The following is a 23,319-nucleotide window of genomic DNA, read 5'->3' on the forward strand; positions in this document are numbered from 1 at the left end:
TTGTTAAATTAGGATAATATTTGACATAAATACTTCTACAATTGCAATTGCATACTGAATTAGTGCCTAAACATAGCAACAGTATGTGGACATGATGTATTAATTCTGATGAGCAAACCAAACTTTGTTGTGGCCTTATTTTTTTAATGTTGTCTAACACAATCAATGTAGCATCAATAGTAAGATATGAATGTTCACCAGCTGTTCAGTGTTGAAACATGAGTCTGTAAAGATTGAAGTATATGCTAAAATACCTGTATCAGATCATGGTAATGGTATGGATAGTTGTAAAATACTGACTTTTTAAGAACATCCTACTTTGATCAACACAGCTTCACAAAATATACATTGTGACTCCGACAGATAGTGTAATATAGCTCTACATGTTTTGTTTTCATGTATGTATATTGTCATCTATAGGAGCAGTTTATTTCTGATAAGAACCTTTATTCCGTGTTTTAGATGTACCCAGACTTGCCAACCCCTTTTAAAGAAAATAGTAAGATCAGCTAAAAAAAAATAGTAACGCAGGTGCATTTGATCGTAAGGTATGTTTATGTCAAGAAATAGAGGAAAAACATTGCTGGTTAAAATCTTAATATAGTGACTTATTAGTAAAATGTGGCGCCGATCTAATTAACGGTTTTTAAAGTCTTTCACTTTGAAATAAACTTTACCAGCACTGTAAGATGCAAAGATTATTTATTTATAATGTTTATGATGCGACTTCTGTTTTTCGGTACTTTATGTACTGTAAATGACTCTATAAATAGCATGGGCATGCCTATATCTAGTATTCTACCATTTATTTGTAGAAGTCGTAAGGAATTTCAGTATGATCGTAAGGTCGTAATTAAGCACCAAAAATAGTAAGCCTTACGCCCAAATCGTAGGGATAGGCAAGTCTGTGTACCCGATCCCCTTCTCTATCCCACATCAGATGTGCTTCAGGGGGACAACTCAACCAGTCACTGCTGTGTTGCCACAAAGTATCATTACATCAATATCGCAATACAACACTGACCCTCCAGCAGCAGCTTGCTGTGATCTGTCTGATATGGCCGTCCCAGTGTGAAACTGGTCATGTTTTACTTTGTGATCCCGTGGGACCCTTGTATTGAAGGAACCCAGTTGTCTAAGGGGTGATTTCCAAGTGTTACAAATACTTGACATAGTGATGCAGCAAGAGACAGTGTTGGGGAACCATGGCCAACCTAACTGCCAGTCTGAACACACTTTGTTATCTGCTCACTCAAGACTTATTGACCAGGCTTGTAATGATGATACTAATTACACCTGAAGTGTGTGATAGCATGGTCTCTCTGCATTTACTACTCACAACAGTTAAACAAATGACTTTAATCAATTAGTTATGGCTGTAAAAAGATTAACCAGACCAATTATATATTTTTGACAGTGGGTAAACTGTTATCAGTGATCAGAACAAACTTCCCTTCTCTGTGAGCAAGCACCACTTTTCTGGGCAAGGCAGTTAGAAATTTGTGATGTTTTAGCATAGGATTAGCATATATGAAAAAATATCTGCACCTATTACTAATTAGATGATGAGGCATTTTGCTACCTTAGGATTTTAGAATTACCAAATGATAGAAGAATAAACATGAAGATGAGAGATCAACTTGAGAGTTACCAGGAGTTACACTGGACACATACCAGCATGGCAGGAAAAATAAACTCACTCACTCACTCTAACCGCTGACCAACAACACTCAGTTTGATATTTTACTGTCAATAATTTAAGCACATTACACTCAGACATATGGTGCACAAGAAGTTCCAGTGGGATAATCTCCTAGAGAACACTGTAAGAAACCTGATATAATGTATAGAGCTTGCCATAGCGTGTGTTTGAATGATTGTGACATGAGGCTGACGACTGTAGTATCTGGAAATGATGACCTCTAAGTGCAGATACGATGAATAATCTCTGCAGCAGAGTGGAGACAGAGGGGAATCACTCCATATCGATGTTTAACACAAATACCATGTCTGGACGGTTGGTGGCCAGTGTATCAAAAGCCCAGTTGTTTCTTCATCAATCTTACGTGAATGTTATAGATGATTGTTTGTACCACTTACCATGGTTACTGAATAAATATATTCATATTTTACAGGAAGGTTGTGTGTGTCTTCATTGATATTGGACTGAAGATATGTTTATGAACAGATCGCATGTATGTACAGTGGAACAAACAAACACCTGTAGGGTGAAGCATGAGCAGCCATAACATGGGTCTTGGGGTCCATGGATGAACCCCCTGCATTATGAGACACCCACGTTATACAAAACACAGAATAAAGGCTCAGTAGAATCATATTTTCCACATGAAAAACATAACTGCTATTTTGTATTTTGTTCCCAGTCAAATCTATGTGGTATTGTAAGTGGTGAACAAACAAGGTACAGTTGTAACCAGAGAGAATTTCCCTGTCATGGATATTGTACTTACCCCTTCTACACAGACTTGTATCTGTGTGTGAAGTATCTGTTGTCTCATTTGAATTTCTTCATGCATGTAATCAAAGAGTCACATTTAGTTCCCCACATCCTGGCAAACAGCACAAAAATAGGAGCACTTCAGCTTCATAATATTGTCCAGAAATATGTATGCTTTTAAACAACAAATGGTTCCTGAACAGTTGTCTGTTTCAGGTCAATTTGATAATAAAATCATAATACACATCCAGGTTAGTATAGGTCTCCTTAAACCTGGGAAGGCGGAATTCACTTTATGGATTGGGTGGTCAGATTGGGTGATTGTTTCTTGGAAATCTTTGTACCCAACAACATTTGTCATCAATCAAATGTCACTCACTGGTCAAAGCTAAGAGTGATGCGTAAGACTTTAGAGAACAAGCAAAGAAGAAGGACAACAGTAATAATAATAGGCATAATTATACTGCACAAAGCCCACACACTAAAGCATGTTCAAAGTGGTACGGTATTATCGATTTCCATACTGAGCTGCCTGAATAGTCGCTTGCCTCAGGTGACATGATATGCGCTACAACTGTGTTTCAGTGAGGACCTTGTCTGTGTGCATCTCACAGAACCACAGTGCAACAACTACTGGCAAACAAGGATAAGTTGGACCGGCACAGAGAACACGTTTACGAGAAGTAGCCGGTGCACGGCAATGAGCAAGCCCATTTGGGTTGTGAAAGGTAGAGCAGATGTAGGCTAGTGCATGTGCATTGCATGACGATGAAATTGATATTGCACGTAGCTGCTTACACCTTGCTCATAAGACTCTCACGTCGGCGTAGCAAGTCCCACTACACTTGATCATGGACAGCCTGGGGCCCCTTTGCTACCAATGGCAAGCGCCAGTGGGCGGCACTCATACATGCTAATACGGGTCAATTGTCAGATCGGTGCTCAACTTATCCTTGTTCGCCAGTAGTCTCCCAAGCATCATGAAAGTCCCATGTCAATGATCACAGTCACATGCTCATGTAATGTCTTCTATCTTTATTCTTAACTTCAAAGGAATGCAGACTTAATGATGCTGAATGTTAAGTAGGTGACACTGTCATGATTACACCTAGCACAAAACACAAACATAATAAGTAAAATAAATAGTGATTTACATTATATATGTAAAAGTTCAAATAATGTTATAACACATATTTTAGATAACAGAAGAAGTTCAATACAATCAATCAGTGAACTGAACTCTAAAATCTCTCTGTGTTTAAAATTTACATCTTCATAACGAAAAAGAATGACCTAGAAACAAGTAAGATGTGCCATACATCTTCCATATCTTCATACATCCAGACATAGAGAAGGGCAAATAACATTCTTTTGCAGGCTGATATGTTTCGTTATTTTGATACAACACGTTTTAGAGCTGACATAATAGTTGTCCGGTCTTCTAGGTGCTGATCAGATAATGCAGTACACGGTTATAACAAACATATAACTTAACATCAGTCACAACTAACCATTTCAAAAGCCTGACAGCCTTACGACGTATTTCTTTATGAAAGTTACGGTACTAACAAATCCTGCATAACAAACTAATGGCTTCAAAGAACTGATATCTAAATTTTGAATTCAAACAAATATATATCCTTCTCTTAAAAACACGTGTTTGTGTATTCACAGAGAGAGATAGGTCCCTTCCAGTTTTAATGAAACACATATCCCAAATAATGCCAGTACCTTAGCCTGCATAGAAAGGATCTTGAAATGAATGGCAGTAGCCATACCCCGGGAACTGAAACACACCCATCTAAATTATCGGCAAATATTGTAAATCCAAACAAGATAAGTCCTGTCAGCAAATACATGTACTGTAAAGTTCTCAAGTGTTGTTATACAATTAAGCATGATCTTATGAATACTAGTGAGCAGTGATTTGTTTTCAATAAGCAATGTGTCTGTGTCAGTTGCCTGACATTTTAACTATGTAGTTGAGCACTGCCCATAATCATTCGACAAGTTTCAAGAACAAGAAGCTGACACACATGGTAGGTGACTGTCGTAACCGTGACCAGACTTCCAGAAACACAGGTCAGGCAGTAAATTATATTGTTTATTGGCAGCTTTGTTGTGTGAAGTATGCCCCTAATGAACCAGTCATCAAACTACAATCCAGTGTGACCAGATAAAATGGTGTCATTTTTTGAAGTCATCAAGTGGCACTAATACATTTTGCTTTAAGTTGTTCATGATTTACGGTATTTGACCTCCCCTCTGAGTGTTTGACAAGCAGACTGGGGTCAATACAAACAGATGCAATCATTGAACTTTCATGGGAACTTTGGTTTTAGTCCTAGTTTGACTGTTTACAGGCCTGTAGCATGTGATGAGGATGTAGAGGATGTAGGTGTTGATGGTGAAGAATGACAGTCCAGCAGCCCAGATGTACAGGAAGGTGTTCATGCCTTCAAACTCCAGGTAGTATGCTGGTAAAAGCCAAATACCCTGAAAATAAAGTCACAATTATCAAACTTAATATACCATGCAAATGCTTCAGTGATGGCTCAGTGAAAACTGTACTATATGTACTTGTGTAGTAGAGTTGATGAAACGTCACAAAGTCTGCTGAGTATTACCACCAGACATTAACCACTAAAAATGGTGAACAAACAACAACAGTTTAAATATTTTCTTTGATACATGTATATCACAAGGATAATTTATGTATTTTGTAAGCCAACATTTAAACACTTAGAAATGCATGCCTCATAGTCACACTATCTGATACAATACATAACAAAAAAACACCACCCCAGAAAACAGCATGAGATAGTAATACTAGATGACAGTACCTGGCCAAGGAACCAGAGAGTGGTCAGCACGACTCCCCTGGACACGGAGATGTTGATGGAGGGGGAGAATAAGTGGAACTAGACATAGATACCACAGGAAGTACTGAAACCATAGATAAGGTAGGTTATAATCAGTATTTCATGACTGTCATTAGGTGATATAACACAAATTTGTATATGAGTGAGTGTGTATGTGGTTCTATGCTGATTTTAGCATATTTGAGTTAAATCATGAGGGACACCAAGAAGGAACTTCACACAAGTACCCATCTGGAGAACTGAACTAAGTCCGTAGGGTGTACAGTCAACTCCATAACCACTATGCTAATATACTGACCCTCTGTTTATGCTGTTATTTCTTCACAGACATCCTTTATTTAACTAATGGTCAAATTTTGTTAACAGTTGCAACTAAATGCTTTCAAATTTCCTTGATAAATGTGTTTACAGACATTCCACAAATCTGGTTTGTTATCATAAACTCTGTTCAACCAGTGAACACTGATTTGTAAATATACATGTTACTGATTTTTTTAGGAACAAAGATACATTAATACATAGCTGTGAAAGTCTTCTCACTTGTGACGTACACACTTTATTGAGAGCTACAAAACAAGTGCTATATACCGGTAGCTGTGAAAGTCTTCTCACCTGTGACGTACACACTTTATTGAGAGCTACAAAACAAGTGCTATATACCGGTAGCTGTGAAAGTCTTCTCACCTGTGACGTACACACTTTATTGAGAGCTACAAAACAAGTGCTATATACCGGTAGCTGTGAAAGTCTTCTCACCTGTGACGTACACACTTTATTGAGAGCTACAAAAGCAAATGTAATGAGGAACCAGCAGAAGGGTGGGTCTTTATAAAACTTGATGGCGAATGTGAGAACGAGGAGAAGCTGTGGTAGGAAGGCAAGGATCTTGATCCACGTGGATGAAGGAGCCACACCCATCAGATACAGCATGTAAAAGTACGGTGAGAAGTTGTGGCGTGTGTCTTGCCGAACCACATGATATAGGTAGGTCTCATACAGGAACTCCCAGCCATACCTGCACAGAGGCAAGACGAAAAACAGTGCATGGTTGACTGTTTCAGCAAAAAAAGCATGATCAGTATACTATAATTATGTTTACTAGCATAGACTCTATGTAAACACGTAGATTTTTGTTCTTTATTCAAGTTATGGAACCACTTCTGTAGGTGTGTAATGGATGCAAAATACTATATATAACTGAGAATTGGTTCTAATAATTTCCCAGTAGAATACGGAAAGTTTGAGCCATTCAACATGTTAAAACCAAAACGATTTTAGACTTGTAGATTTCACAGATACAAATTTAGCTGATTTCTTTTGCTCTGTTTGGATCCCCCTTCGCAGCCATGGTATAGTTGTCTACACAATGAATAGATATTAAAGACAAGCAGATTACATGACCCACCACAAGTAGAACACTGCAGTCAGTCCTCCCAGCACAACAGCTCCCACTAACGCAAACACCAGTCTGTTGATATTGGGGACCAAGTCCAGTAGCACCTCCTTCAACACAAATACATCATCTTTTGTCCTTTTCTTCAGCTGAGTAAATTTGGATCTTGGAAATCTCTGAACCTTGTCTTTTTCAAAATCCTTTCCCAGTAACAAGTACAATGGCAGCGCATATGTGACAGGGTAGATTTTAAAGTGAACTGCTAAGGCGTAGGACACTGCAGACAAGAAAATATGGCGGTTTTCTAACAGCTGAAGAGTTGCAAGCACGAGAAAGGACATAATACTCTCTGCATTTCCTCGACTAGACACAGCCATCGGGAGGGGGTTGAACAACCAGAGACAGGTACAGATAACTGCTGTCTTGTGACTGTGGCCTTTGGAGGATACGATGGAATATGTCAGAGCTCCAGTCAACACATCAAATATGATGAAAAGTATTTTCCCAAAGCTGTGAAACCATTTGTTGGGTAGGAGCATGAAGGCTAACAATGGGGTGTAGCGGTAGGTGGCTCGTTCATATGGGGATTGTCCCTGAAACAGGAGCAAAACAAAGATGTATGGTTCAAGGGAGATAACTTGTGACATGCAAACGTGTATTCTGAATAGCATATTTACTTTTCCTAATGGATCAGTCACATCTTCTCTAACCAAATGGTAAAGGAGGAGTGAGTGAGTATGTTTTTACTCTGCTTTTAGTAATATTCCAGCAATAATATGATGGCAGGGGACACCAGAAATGGGCTTCACACGTTGTACCCATGTGAGGAAACAAACCCGGGCCTGAAGTGTGACGAGCAGACATTTTAATAATCAGGCTACCCACAGCCCCGGTAAAGGATGAGTTAAGATCAGGTTCCCTTTTGGCTCAAATGAAAATGCGTAAAAGTCAGATATCTTTGAAATATAAGCATGAAGACCTTCCAACACATAACCAAGGTTTGACAGTCTTATTCCTTCAACATGCAAGTCTTTGACTTTTATATCTTCAAATACATCAATACAACTAAACTGAATAGAAAAGGTGAACTGTTCGCACTTCATGAGAAAATGCAAGTCTGACGTCTCTGTCCCAACATTCAAAAGTAACCAATACATCAATAGCAGATAAAATTATGACATCCTTACTCTATAGTATTTGAAATTCAGACGGACCATCATGCAGTCCTTGTAACAGTACTCATGTTACAATAAAGGGGGGTCGACATATGGAGATCAAATACTGTAATATTAGTGTATTTTTTCCATAATGTTTTTTTTTTATGAAAAATTTACACACATTTACCTCATTAACAAAAGATGCTGCATCATCGAAAACAAAGTAGTCGACATCTGTAAATTTGACCTCCATGGTGCGGTCCTGCCATTCTCCATACATCAAGAGAGCAAGTCTTGCTACTAGGCCGAGGATACAGTACTTCCACATCCTTGCTTGGAGGAATCTAGCAATGGAAATACAGTCAGCATGGATATCTTAACTGCATATCTTTACTGACTACAAACACCTGGCAACATACTTGTGACTGACATTGCAATTGCAGACTCAATCAGGCAAATGTTTGGGCCATTGGCTCGTTTAAATTTCTGCAAAGTGTGAACACTTACAATTCTTGAGTGACATTCCTTTGAGAGTCATGGTTTTTGTGTGAACTCCCAGAATATTTCAAGGGCTTGGACAAAGGGAGATAATTTCAGAAGAAACTGAATCATAATTATCTCCCCTTTATCTCCAACCCTGGAGAATGTGGTTTCTTAGCATGCATGACTACCACATCAGTGAAAAGGTAGTGGCTTAGATATAATTTCTGTGAAAGATATAAAAGTAATTTTTGAGGCTGTACAAAATTGTGAGGAAAATTTTATTGAAAATTTTGAATTGACTTTATCTTCAATGAAACATTCTGGTCAACCTATAATCTGTAGTTTGTGAGGTGAGGTGAAATTGGGTTTAACGTCGTGCTTGAGAATATTTCGCTCATATGACGACGTGCATGCATGTGTATGTGTATGTGCGGCTGCTTGTACTAGCTCAGACTGAAGTTGGTTTTATAGTGATAGCCTACTGAGATACCATGCCGCAGTGAAGCATGAATACCCCACTGAGACACATTATACTGACTCCGAGCCGACCAGTCCTTGATGTACCCATTAATGCCGAGTGCCAGGCAGGCACCAACAAGTACCATATTTTAACATCTTTTGGTATGACGCGGTCGGGGATCGAACCCGCGACCTTCCGCTCTCCGGGCAGACGCTCTAACCACTACACCATGGAGGCAGTTTGTAGTTTGTAATCCACTATTATATATGTAAACCTTTCCATTTGGGTACAAAAATCTGTAGAAAACATCTGTATCGAAATGTCACATCAGATTATGCAGGAAGGTGCTATACATAAAACATAGAGGGACGGGGCACAGAGGCGTGCAGCATTGCGTCCTTGTCAATTCATCTCAAACTTTGCCTTCACATGGATAAGTGATTTGTTACACCTCTGTAAACTAATTTGTTTGTTTGCAAAAGTTTGAAAAGCTTTTAATTAATTTCAAAGTACTGGATAGAAACAATATCAAATTATCATGATTTGTTTGATAAGTATTTGGTCTCATTTAACAACTATAAGGTTTTTGAGTTTTATTAATTTTCTCCTCTTTTCCAGAGGTTTTACCAAATAATGTAAGTCTACATCAATAAACACCAAGGAAGTATAATATAACACACATTCTTGGTGTTACAAAGCAGTTGCACTACATTTTATTATTACTGTTTTTCAAACACATGTGAATGTAATGAGCATAAGGTCAGTGCTCGGTACCTTGCAACGGTCAGCATTATAGATATTGTAGTATAGTTGTAACTTGTATAATCAAGAAGATCTGTGGTATGCGCTGCTACTTTTTATTTTCAAATGTTTATTCTTCTACCCTTGGGTAAGAGATCCGCCCGTAACCCCCGCTTGAAATGTATTCTATGTATTATGATTATTTAATGCAAGGGGTTAGGGTTTACATTTAGCATTATGTTAGGGTTTAGGGTAGGCTTTCTATAAAAATCATCTATTCTTACTGTAAATCTTAGGCATAGAATGATGAAAAAACGGGGGTTACGGGCGGAACTCTTTCCTAGCCTTGCATCCACATTATCAAACAAGCCGCTATGAAATTAAACAGAACTGGATAGTTGAGACGGAATCCTTTCAGCGTTCATGTTCATTGATTCATTGTGCTGATGTTTATGATCGAACGCAAGAATCAAGATTTCTATTGAAAACTAGAAGGTTGGAGTTCTCATTAAAAGAAGGACAATACATGCATACAGGATTCCAACCACTGTGATTCTCGATGAGTCAAAGCCGTAATTCAAAATAGTATATATGATTTCATGATTCCTGCAAAGTGCTGAGATTGTTTAATTTTGCCGCCATGTTGGATTCTAGGTAAATCTCAAACCAAATGAAATAGAATTGTTTGACGTACACAACCTTATATCTAATCATATAGAATAGTGTGTATAAATTAAAAAATATAATAACCACGTTTCTATCCTTCCTATTTAGGAAATATGGTTTCTATGACATGAAGAAGTATTCAAGTCATTGACAATGTTTTTAAAGAGTTTCAAGGGAGAGCACTCTCAGCACTACTTCTTGAACGGCTGAAGATGTGACATGTGGATGGCCACTGACAAGATTTTGTCCCTATGTACGTATTCTTCTACTTTCTTATAAAGTCTAAGACAATACAAGTTAGACTCGCGTCATTGGCTTTAGGGTAGCCACCTACAGGCATTAACTATTTACCATATGTCAGACGGTAACTTCAGTTCACCAGAGGTTAACCGCAAATACATTCATTCGTTTGCTTGAATGCTCAGTATCTGGGAGTTCAGTCATCAAATGGCATGGTCACCAGACGTACTGTTTCGATAGTATGTAAGCTGTGACCACTCTCTACTGATATTATGATGAAGTTGAGGTGTGACAATGAATGTGACTGAACAGTACATCAGTAATATACCTGTGGTCATCTTTTGTTACAGATTTGAATATATATCTCAATCTCCGAGTGTACTTTACCGGTATTACCGTAAGTTTGAAAAAACCTAAGATTTTAGTATTTAGAAGGGGTGGACCGACATCTGCGCATGAAAAATGGATTTTTCAAGGAATGTCTATAAATGTGTTTAATTCCTAAACATACCTTGGTTTGGTATTTTCTCACACAATGAAGTTCAAGAAATCCACATAATATCTGTCTTTATGTGGTAAAAAAATCTTTGATTCTAATATTTTCTGTTTGTTCTAAACTTGGAAATGTTCCCCCAAATGTCATTTTTAAACTTTACGATTCTCAAATACAACCAATTTTGCATTATGGTTCAGAAATATGGGGATTCTAAAGATACAATTGTTCAGAAAAAATCTATCTTATGGCATGTAAAATATACCTTAGGATAGGATCCTGTACTCTGTTTTCTATGATTTAGTAGTAGATATAATTAATGTGGTAGACATCTACTACATTTAGCTTCACAAATTATATACCTTAAATTCTGGTTAAAGTTTTAGATATGTATGAACATAGGTTTAGTCTCTATTCGCCTACATCTCAATTCGCCTACAAAAACAATGTAGGCGAATTGGGATTAGAGAATGCACCCCTACTCTTATAATGAACCTGACTCACTGAGTCTTGATCGACTGTTGTTATAAGGATATGTAGTTGAGTAAAGAGGATTAGTGCATCCACTGAGAAGTTAAAACAGGGTTAAAATAAAATGACAGGGATTAATGCATGCGATGATGAGATGTAGTTAATTTCTCACTGTGAAGTACTAAGTTGTTATAAGGATATGTAGTTGAGTAAAGAGGATTAAATTAGAAGTTCAAACAAGGTTATAATATAATGAACAAGCTTAAACTTAACCCTTTAAAATGGAGCGTTCGCCAAGCACTGACAGGTACAACATGATGGCCACAAGTATCGACTGAATGTTGTGAGACAGGTCGCCACATACTGGAAGTGCGTCATAAATAAATGTAAAGGTAACTGCAGTACCATTGGCGACCACGTATATCTTCGGTCACAGAGCACAACCACCCTCCTCTGGTGAACTTAAAGGATATTGTGCTTACAACTGTCGATGTCAATCTCTCCCCTTCTATAGTGCAAACAGACTACGAAGCTGCTGCCATTGGTGCCATCGAGACAGTGTTCCCAGATGCTGATATCCATGGATGCTTTTTCCATTATACACAAGCTGTTTGGAGACAAGTTTCCGAGAAAGGCATAGTCAACGACTACAGGAACAATCCAGCTTTCAACTCCCATGTGCGACGGGCTGCTTCTCTTCCCCTCCTCCCGGTGGATCAGGTCCATGATGTGTGGATGGATACATTGACCGCGTCTCCAGATGTTGAGGGTATTGCTGCCTTCAACGACTACATGACCTCTACCTGGGTAGACTACAATGCAAGATTCCTGCCTCGTATCTGGATGAAAATACAGGACCCAGAACCAACAATCATTTGGAGGGTTTTCACAACGGCTTCAAGAAACTCGTCAGAAAGCATTACCCGAACATTGCTATAAAGATATTGGAAACAGCGAACAGACTGGCACGCAGACATATCGATCATGGAGCAGCTGTCCGCCCCAAATCAAGGATCTACCGAAACCTGGAGAGTCGCTTGGACAGGCTTAGAGAGCAACTTGCTTCTAGGAGAAGATCACCCCTTCAATTCCTCGACGCAACTGGTCACCTTATCAAGTTGAAGTGAGAATGGACAATGTCACGATTGTGATCGGAAAATGACAAATAACAGAATAAATAAGTAACAGACAAATAACAGAAATAAATTCTTTAAAAAACCTTTCTTTTTGTTCTTCAACTACTTCAACTAGAAGATGATGTGATGATATGATGTGATAAATAAATTATCATTGCACTGTGATCAGAAAATGACAATTAACAGAAATAAATAAATTCTTTTTGTCCTTCAACTACTTCAACTAGAAGAGTCCACTTTTAGATCATAGGGGTGCCACTAGTTCACCATTGCGTAATCAACAGTCAACAGACCATGACATGTTGTTTTAAGACTAGGCGAATTGGGATGTAGGCAAAATGAGAACATCTACCTTAAATAGCCAACAATATGCTCTTACGCTTAGACAATGTAGGTAAGATAGCATGGACTTATATGTTATGTAAAACAGGTATAGAGAATGAAATCCACTTTGTGTTTACATGTCATACCCTTGATAACCTGAGAATTCTGTAAAAAAGTACTTAAGTAAACCACCAGAAATTGCATTCCCTTCTTTAATGACCTGTAGAAATAATTCCAATATTTTACAGCTCTCGTTATATTTATTAAAGCATGCAACAATCTTAAATAACGTACTGAAAAATATTGTATATCCAAATTGATGTAGTACTGCATGTAACATCAAATCGTGTACGTTACTGTATATTTTAATTATTACTCTGTATTTGGGCCGGAGGCCTAAAATACAATAAACTACTTCTTCTTCTCCAAGTGTAATGAATGGAGGGTAGGTGATTAGGGGCCATGATAACACCAGGTAATGAACCAGTCGAGCCAGAGACCAACAGTGTGTTTAGAAAACTTGATAAATAAATGTCATTACTCTATTAGGTAACATGTCATCCTTGCAGTGTCATTTTGGAATTTGTGTATATTGTTCACTAAAATACCTTCAGCATGCTGTTATATTGTACGGGATTGGTCTGATTGATATTTAAGAAAGTCTTGTTCTGTAATTTCAGCTACATCAGTTTCCAGTCAGCAATGGGCATCCGAGGCTTCACAACGTTCGTTGATGGCAACAACACTCGTCTCCTACAGGATCATAACCTACACAGCACAAGAGTGGTGATAGATGGAAACAACTTCTACCACTTCCTGTACCAGTATTTACACGTCAAACACTGTTATGGAGGAGACTATGATGTTTTCTATAAGAAGGTTAAAGACATATTTCAAATATTTGAAGATTGTGACATCAAACCATTTGTTGTTTTTGATGGAGGATATGACACAGATGGGAAGAAGTTAAAAAACAACACTCTCTCGAGCCAAAAACAGGATACATCTTGCTGGATTTATTTCTCATGGAGGAAGAGGGAAGATAATGCCAATATTGGCATATGAGACGTTCAAGACTGTGTTGGATGACATGGGAGTCCCCTATGTAGTGTGCGACTTCGAAGCTGATACTCAGATTGTCAAGCTAGCCAACCACTGGCAGTGTCCTGTTATGAGCAATGATAGTGATTTTTGTGTGTTTGACCTCAAAGGTGGCTTCATACTCTTTGACTATGTAGACTTTCGATTAGTCTCACCCACAGACCCAGACTCTGGCAAAACTTTCTACTGCTTATCTGTCCAGCTGTATCATATTGACAATTTTGCTAAAGAATTTCCAGGGTTTGATAAAGCTTTGTTACCCGTTGTTGCAGTCCTTCTAGGAAATGACTTCATTGAGTCGTCACTATTTGAAACCTTTTTTCTCCTCCCTGAAATCTGCCTGTTTTAAATCTCTGCCACTGAAACATCGAAGGCTAGTAGCCATTTTGGATTGGTGTGAGGACTTCAGATCCTGGGAGGAAGCAGTGGAGAAGATCCTCACATATGTACCGAAAGAATCAAGAGAAAGTACGAGACTTAACATTCACAGATGTATCCGAATCTATACTGACTTGGAGGAGTCGTTCAGTTTGAGTGACTTCTTTGATAGCGACACTGACACTGCCTTGCATCAGAGGACTGATGAGATAAAGACTTACAATGGCAGCCAATTTCCATCCTGGTTCATCAGTGCCCATCGATCAGGTGCAATTCATTCGTTTTGTCTCAACACTATGTCGCTTCATCGGAATTTTCTACTGACTCAGGTGGAAAAGTTAAATGTAGCTTCTGCATACTCCACGTCTGAATGGATTAGACAGGTGGCATATGGTATTCTGCTGAAGGATGATGCCTGTGCTCACATAGATAATCAGGCTGGTGCAAGCATGGCTACACATGTCTTAGAGTACACACGAGACGAGAGTAAGAACCTGAAGAAGACTCTCCTTGAACCTATCAGCTCTTTACCTAGTTTCGGGCAACTTCCAGGACTATCTGAACTTGCAGGTATTTCTACCAGGCAGCGTGTGGATCTGATACTTGAGGCTCTTTCTGTTCCGAAGTCTTTCCTGGAATCGTGGTCACCTTCTTTGCAGCTTCTTGCATGTGTGATTGTGTTCTGGGTCAATCAGTCTAGACCTAAAGTCACAAGGCATCATTATCACGCTATACTTGTCTGCGTTATACTCCTACAGTCAAAGTCAAGGATTCGTCAACTTAAGCAGGATTCTAGACATTACAAACAAGAGACAGACAATGTCACAAAGGATGATATATCAAATTCATCATCAACTTCTCTAAGTGATCCTTATACACAATCCAAACACTCCAGCCATGAAGCAGATCCCACTGCCTCGCTGATATGTGTAAAGTCAGCCTGTGAGAAGGCGACCGAGTCACAACTGACACAGTTTCTGCAGAAGACTGACAAACACCATGCCAAATTTGCTCCTGTTACACATGCTAGCCCAGTGGACGCTTCCATCACTCATGGTTCATCTCAGCTGCAGGCCTGCCTCTTTGACTGTCTCCATCTCAACCAGCTGCTGCAGAGGCCTCTGGAACACCCCCAACCTCACCAATTCTTCAGTGGAGTCTTCCTCTACAACTTCACTAAAGAACTGAGGTCAAGGTCGAAGCCTCTTGCCTATATTTATGACATTCTTGTACCCAAATCACCCATGTCAGCTGCATTTGCTCAGATGGAATCTTTATTTTCTGAACACATTGGGCAAGATTGTTTCCAGGAAACTGGAACAGGTAAGAAAAACTCCAAGAAGAAGGGTAAAAAAAAGGGTGACAAGAAAAAGAAGGCTGAATATGCCAAGTCTGATGTGTGTTCTGAGAACTCTGACAGTGATCTACCAGAGATGGTGCAAGCATCATGTGAGGTGGACAATAGGTTCAGCTGTCTCCGAATAGACGATTGATTAATGGAGGACGAGTGGGTTGTCGACAAACTTGTAATTCCTCTTGTATATTAAGGACTGGTTGAGATTAATCTTGAACTCTTTGCAAATAGTGTTCAGTGAAAAATGTTTAATTTTTTGGCGCTTTTCTGGTGCATTCAGTTTGATGAACATGAACATTGATCACTACTCTTTGTATAAAAGACCCGTGAAGATCCGGGGTAGAATAGGTCTTCAGCAACCCATGCTTGCCACAAAAGGCGATTATGCTTGTTGTAAGAGGCGACTAACGGGATCGGGTGGTCATGCTCGCTAACTTGGTTGACACATGGCATCGGTTCCCATTTTGGCAGATCGATGCTCATACTGTTGATCACTGGATTGTCTGGTTAAGACTCGATTATTTACAGACCGCAGCCATATAGCTGGAATATTGCTGAGTGTGGCGTAAAACTAAACTCACTCACTCACTCAGTATAAAAAATGGTTATTTCATTTGGATGGATATTTGTGAGGCCAAATCTCGATTGTTTTGCTGATTACATGTATAAGATTCCTGATGGCTGTGAACATTTGAGATGGTCCCTATCGACTTGCATGACAGTATAATGATACAAAGTATGTTATTGTGCAGGTGATGAGTGAGTCATCTTGGAGCATGTTTTTCCCCTTCAGCTGTTGACTTTTTTCACATATTGTACATATACCTTCATGTAAACAACCCTTTGGGAACTAGACCACTGAGATGTGTATTGTTTCAGAAACAATGGCAACCTTCAGTTTGGTGCTACAGAATTGTTGTTGTTACCGATATTAGGTTATATATACCAATCTTATTATGTTTTTAGAAAATGTTCTTGTGTAAATAAATAAAACTGCACAGACACATGTCTTAGTTTTGCTATTGTGATGTGTACACAAAGAACGTAATTAAACACCCCTGTATTTTTGCAACGATAGGTTTTCCACACATACATAAAACTTCTCGTAGTGACCACAATGAAAAAACATGGAGTTTCTCTAACCCGTATGATCCTTTGACTCATAAAAATACAACAAAATGATTGAAATCCATGTTGATTTTATGCTGATAATTGCTCAGGGGTGGAAATAACTTTAAACTTGTTAGTGTACTCCGGTACAGTGGCACATGTAAAATCACTTGCCCTGATAATTTTTCCACTATACTGGCTGATTTTCCTGTTGATTTTTTAAATAAACAACACAATTAACACTGGAAAGTCAACTGGACACCGGTACAGTGTGATATACAAATTTGCTTGCCCGACAGAAAAAAACACTGGACTGGGGCGTCGGGCAATGGGTTATTTCCACCCCTGGTGCTCATTTAAAAAACCCACTGATTTTCATACAACACCATGTCTGTACAAGTATAGCCCTGGAATGTTTAATGTTGAATTTATTGGTGAATGTGAACATTCAAAATGTCATTTTGCGTGTCTTGCACGATTCAAGGTCAATACCGAGTGTAAGCTCCATGTGACTGACAGCCAGCACTCTCTGCCTCATACCCCTGTGTTGGGCAAGGTTCTGTACAGGAGGACCCCTTCGTTGCACACGACAACCAATCCCAGATATGCTCCATGAAGTTGAGCAGCGTACAGTTGTACACACATATATAGAAATCCACAAGATAATAACACAACACGAATTTCCCTCCATGTTTCACCTTTATCTCCCTGTTGTCTTTTCTGATAAGGTAAACTTGAACATGGAGGAGGGAAGTGTTGTCGGGCACCTTTACTTTGCTCTGACAGGTTACCAAAACGTCATGTGTGTCGTAAGAGGTGACGAGATAGGGACCGAGCGGACCGCATTTGCAACTTATCCTATTCCCTGGTTATCAAAGATTAATTGTGATGTCTAATTTGAGAATGACATACGTGAAGAGTGAGTGAGTAACTGTTGCTTTAAGGTGCATCAGCATTGTTGGAGTTGTTGGCGGCTGTGAAGAGCAGTCAAGGCTGGTATGACACATACAGGTGGTGCAGGACGAGGGAGTATTTCACAGTGTCAATATACTTGCACCTGTTCCTTCCCAACCTGTACCTTCACCAGGCGTCTGATTTTGAGCTCAGTTTAATATTTGAGTGAGAACCATTAACGTGTATGTGTGAATAGTTCGAGCAAACAGCACTTTGATGTTCCACATGAACCCAAGCTGGTTGCAGATACAACTGGAGTGGTACTGTACACGGAGCGTTTGTACAATATCCACTTATACCGTACATGGCAATTAATCGCCATGGCCATTGTCTCCAGGAACACACGAAGATCCTTGAATCTCATCTAGGTCAGTGGTTGACTTGGTAGAGACACTGTGTATGACACTACGTTTCAATAAGCAGTAAAACTTTGTGGATAGATTGCTATGGCACAAATACCTTTCCCTGACTGTTAAGGCTGATATTCAGTTAATGTTTTTGAATGTCTTTATATATCCTGTATTGCGAAGACACACGTATATCCGGCCACTCTCATCTACGCACACTCCGTATGGATCCTCGGCGCCATCTTGTAACGTTAGAATGTCCCGGACAAACTGACCCGCCTCAGTGAGATGTAGAACTCGGCGTTGCAAGTTGTCAGTAACCAGGATGTCCCCAGTGTCGGTGCTTGTGATACCACATGGCCACCCCATCGCCGTGTCTCCTGTAGGGCGGTAGTTGAACACTACATCTCCCTCGGGGGTCAGACACATCACCGAGTTGGACTCGCCGTCAGACACCAGGATGTTACCTGTCCTGGTGGTGCAGAGGAAGGTAGGGTATTTCAAGATGTCCTGACCATTGTGCAGTGGACTGACAGACGTCAACACGTTTCCCGTCATATCCAGGATATCAACACAGGGAGGAGACCGGGAACCAGCTGCTAGTGTTGTTGGAGTTAGAGCAGTTATTCCCATGTATTGTTTGCTGGTCGTGATGGTTGACAGCAGGTCCAGGTCAGGGTTTACCTCGACTGTTACAATCTGTTTCGTATCTGGCACTGATACAGCTACACACGTGTGTGTCAGAACTGTCAGACCCCAGGGGCCACTGCCAAGATCCAGCACCCCGTGACTTGGCAGGCTCTTCCTTGTATAGAAGGACTTGACACTGTTGTTGTCATAGTCTGTGACCACTACTGTATCTGTGCTGTTCACCACGAGTACCGCCACATCAGTAGGCCCTGCTGCACACTCGCTGTCTGATAGTCTCACGTTCATGCAGTCGTGTAGCTCGTGAGTGGTGTTCACGCCAAGCACATCCTCGTACATAACATCTAGGACGCCCAGGAGACTGTTGTCTTGTGACCTGTCCTGTCTAAACATCACTCTAGCTATCCTTCCTCTCTCCTTCAGGTCAGCGTCTACGACAGCCTCCACATCACCGGCCTCACATCCCTGGTACATCTCATACACATCCGTGTCACACTCCGATTGTAGAGCCTGGTCTATCAGCTCCGTCTGTTGTTGGTACATCTGTACTGACATCTCAGCTAACTTTACGCCTGCCTTCAGTTGTTCGATGTGCTTGTCTGACATCTCTTTTAGTTCATCTAGAAGCCTCCGTTCCCTGAGTTTTATTTGCTGTATTAAATCAATACTGGCAGACTTGATGTCTGCTTCTATTTGGAAATACCGAGCTGTTTCTTCATTGACGTTCGCCTTTTGCTTTGGTAATTGTGAGTTTGTCTCATTTTGCAACTGTTGTAAATGTCTTTTCATCTTGCTCAGTTCCAGTTTCATTTCCGGAATCTCGGACTCGATCGAGACAACTGACACGCATCTCCTGTGGTAGAAAGTGCAACATTTATGGCACATTGCAATTTTGCAATCTTTACAGAAAGCTTCAAGATATTCTTTCTGATGTTCCTGACATATGACCTTTCTTTGCCTCGTGACCTTGACATCTGCTGACAGGTTAGATAACTCGTGATGGCGGGAAGCTGGATTACGTTTATGCATCCTTGCACACCTCTCGCATATTGCATCTCCACAGACAGAACACCAAACAGCAGCTAGAGTTGTCTCCCCTTCCTCTCTACAATAGCCGCAATTTGTGGTATCTGAAACATTTTAGAATAAGGCACGCTTCGTGATTGTTTATTCCCGAATGTTTGACGTTAATTTACGAGACATTTCACAGTTACAGGTTTTGCTGAATATTTGCTGCTTCCACAAATTGCACTTGAATGTTAAGACTGCCGCGTCAAATACTCAGTAACACCTCCACACACTGAAAAATATTAACTAATACAAACAACAATACGCAAACTACAAAACATATCGGTAATTCTCTACAGGACTCTCGATCTTGTGGTGACCATACGGTGTGGCCCAGTCACAATACATAATGAAATCGATTAACAAAATGGCGTGGCAGCAGCTGCTGGGAAACTTTAGCACTTCAACGGAACTGTGATAAAATTGTATCAGTGTATAAAAGTGTATCAGCGAGGAAGGGAATTGTGCTGAAAATATTCCTATCCTTGTCTTGACTTCATGACGTGCAAAAGGTATCATGAAAAGTGGGTAGATACGGCAACGAAAAAGTGGCGTATCTCGTAAGATAACCTCTGAATGCGAAAGAGACATTTGTTTATTAAGCTGCAACGTAGTGTCCATACACATCGAAACTCTTTAACACCTGGTTTTTCATTTCATAACGCTGTACACAATTACTGTCTATCAGTTTGTGGTGAGTGTATCTGGGACAATGTCTCTATAAGTAGCATGTACATTTCCTATAGTACTGGCTGTATCTTATCTACCTGTAGAATCCGGATCATACGAGTCCAAGAGTCCCTGGATGAGAAAGATAGGTTTGACGTCATCAGCCCAGTCCTCCACGGGTCTCTCTGGGGCAGACACTTTCGTCATCTTGCTGCAGAATGGACACAGCAGGGACTTGGCACTGATGGCTTCTGGTCTGGTTTTGGTGTAGTTGACGATACATTTCCGACAGAAGGTGTGATTACACACAAGTGTACAGGGCTTGTCAAACACCTCTGTACATCTGACACACGTCAGGCACTGCTCGGTTCCTTCTGGTGCCGTGGTCGCCATCTGTGATGTCACACAAATCATAAATCATGCATTATAACTGTATACGTATATATACTAGGCACATAAAGAAACTGTGCATACAAAAATTGAAAATCTAAATTAATCAAACCTGTGTAGACACATAAGGATTTAAACTCAGAGTTTAGTGACATGTATCCAACATGCATGCACGTGCCACGTTCCGTGACGTCAGTGGGTTCGTCCTTGAGACGTGCAATACGTTGTTGCACGTGCATTCCGGGAAAGAGAAACAGAGCAAATGAATGCACACACTACTGTCACTTTGGAAAGCTCAACCCCTGCCCTTGCGATCGTTCAAAAAATTAAACGGCTATTGAAACGCATAGCATGCCAAGGCTCACGTCTGCACAACGTCATGAGGCCATTGGGATGGTCCGTGGGGGAATGTCTCAACGACAAGTGGCTGCACATTTCCACTGCCACCGGAACACCATTTCTGCACTGGTGAATACAAATGACGTCATCGATCGGCCACGTTCTGGACGTCCACGTGTAACAACGCCAAGACAGGACATATGGATAAGGGTGACCCATCTTCGCCACAGGCTTCAGACTGCAGTGGTGACTGCCCGAACCATCCCAGGACTTCGCCGTATCCACCCCAACACAGTTCGACAACGTTTACGTCATCACGGGATCAGACCACGACGTCCCGCCATACGGCCTATCCTTACACAACGTCATTGACAATCTCTTGATTTCTTGCAACACCACAACGTTGACTTACTGCCTTGGCCTGCAAATTCACCGGATCTCTCCCCGATAGAGCATGTTTGGGACGACATGGCTCGACGTCTACGCCGTCTTCCTCATCCGCCAGATAACGTCCTTGACCTTGCAACAGAACTTGAGAGAATCTGGCGTGACATCCCACAAGCCTTCCTTGCACGTTTGATAGGCTCTATGCGTCGTCGATGCACTGCTGTTCTCAATGCCGATGGTGGACATACCCGTTATTGAGCTTGTGACATGGTCGTTTGACCCCTATCCCGGTTGTGGACTCGTCCATTAAAGTTTATGTGTACCTTTGACATTGTTATCGTACTTATCAACTGGGATAATATTTTGACAATGCACAGTTTCTTTATGTGGCTAGTGTATATACAGCAATATGTCCTAATTTGACATAACACGACACGGTCCTTATGTGACCACCGAAACCACTATATGGTCCAATTGAAGTCCTTATTTGACTTCTTACAATTATGCCCTGATTTGGCTCTATAAGAGACAGTCGCCGACAGCGTGGCTGCTCTATCGAAAAACAAAACGAATTTCTGCCTAGTTCAGTGACAATGTACACTGTCGCAAGCTTTGGTGCATTCTGCACGTGGTTCACGAACGGCTATCCACCGTTTTTCAAGTGGTGCGTTCATGCGAATTTTTGGGTTTGTTCGGACCTTCTGTCCATTGGTTGAAGCACTGTACAACTTAGACAAGGGTAACATCAAACTACATGTTCTAGTTATATCGCCAGCGTTGTTAAGGTACGAGGGTCTGGGAATCACTTCATGTAGAGCGTATATACACGTATAGACCTACATGGAGTCAACGAACTTAGGGTACGTGCTCAACTCTCTCAAATCGGTGTACCAGATACAACCATCACAAGAGAGTTTGGCATGAAATGTATGTGGACCCGGTTTTTTGTAAATATCTCTTCATCCAATGACCCAATCGATCTCAAACTGTGCATTTACCTTTATGACCCAACACTGCCGCTGTTACAGGTCACTGGCTCCCTCCCTCTGCAAGCAGTTTGCGTTCTGCTGTTTATTTTGTTGACAGTTACATAGACAGATTGTTTAATACAAATGCATAAAATCGGTGATTTACAATGTGATTAGATTGTCTGACAAAACATCCACTTGCACAGTTTGAGATCGATTGGGTCATTGGATGAAGAGATATTTACAAAAAACCGGGTCCACATGCATTCCATGCCAAACTATAGGGTACGTGCTCAACTCTCTCAAATCGGTGTACCAGATACAACCATCACAAGAGAGCTACCATTCTGGTTTCAGAACACACCAGCTTCCACGATACCGTATAGCACACATGTTGATAACATCCTACTGACCTGTAGATGTAATCACAAATGTTTCCACGCGGCGTGACTGTTGTCAGTATCCCACAGATACCCGTCTTCTCTGTAGACAACAGTTCACCTTATAGCGGGTACCTGATATATGTAGGTCAGATCTCAGGAACTTACCCAGCCGTGAATACACGTTTGTTAGCACCCCAGTGCACACTGCTGAAGGTGAAACCGGTGGGTGTCACTGTTATACAGAGTATAATGGTATATGGAGGCTGTAAAAGTTATACTATACAATAGAAAACAGTATACCAGGAGGACTTCCTTAAGG

The 23,319-nt window shown here is 40.5% G+C and overlaps 3 protein-coding genes across 3 annotated transcripts; 1 reads left to right on the forward strand and 2 right to left on the reverse strand.

Annotated features, from left to right (window-relative positions):
* Nucleotides 1–3,478: 3,478 nt before the first annotated feature.
* Nucleotides 3,479–10,233, reverse strand: LOC124267927 (GPI mannosyltransferase 1-like). Its single transcript, XM_046702917.1, is given in 7 exon segments — nt 3,479–4,954; nt 5,302–5,358; nt 5,360–5,404; nt 6,097–6,355; nt 6,746–7,326; nt 8,078–8,234; nt 10,109–10,233. Coding segments are annotated over 6 exon segments (1,269 nt in total). The 5' UTR covers nt 8,219–8,234; nt 10,109–10,233; the 3' UTR covers nt 3,479–4,768.
* Nucleotides 10,234–10,420: 187 nt separating this feature from the next.
* LOC124267928 (protein asteroid homolog 1-like) lies at nt 10,421–16,150 on the forward strand. The gene is given in 4 exon segments (XM_046702918.1): nt 10,421–10,493; nt 13,585–13,873; nt 13,875–14,318; nt 14,320–16,150. Coding segments are annotated over 3 exon segments (2,268 nt in total). The 5' UTR covers nt 10,421–10,493; nt 13,585–13,606; the 3' UTR covers nt 15,877–16,150.
* A 1,189-nt stretch (nt 16,151–17,339) lies between these two features.
* LOC124267963 lies at nt 17,340–20,802 on the reverse strand. Its single transcript, XM_046702962.1, has 2 exons — nt 20,632–20,802; nt 17,340–19,926 (listed from the first exon to the last, which is right to left on the reverse strand). The coding sequence occupies exons 1-2, from the start codon at nt 20,738–20,740 to the stop codon at nt 18,287–18,289; spliced, it is 1,749 nt and encodes a 582-aa protein (XP_046558918.1). The 5' UTR covers nt 20,741–20,802; the 3' UTR covers nt 17,340–18,286.
* Nucleotides 20,803–23,319: the final 2,517 nt, after the last annotated feature.

The sequence above is a fragment of the Haliotis rubra genome, unplaced genomic scaffold (genome assembly GCF_003918875.1).
Source record: "Haliotis rubra isolate DU_JTF1 unplaced genomic scaffold, ASM391887v1 Scf135, whole genome shotgun sequence".
NCBI classification, from domain to species: Eukaryota; Metazoa; Mollusca; class Gastropoda; order Lepetellida; family Haliotidae; genus Haliotis; species Haliotis rubra.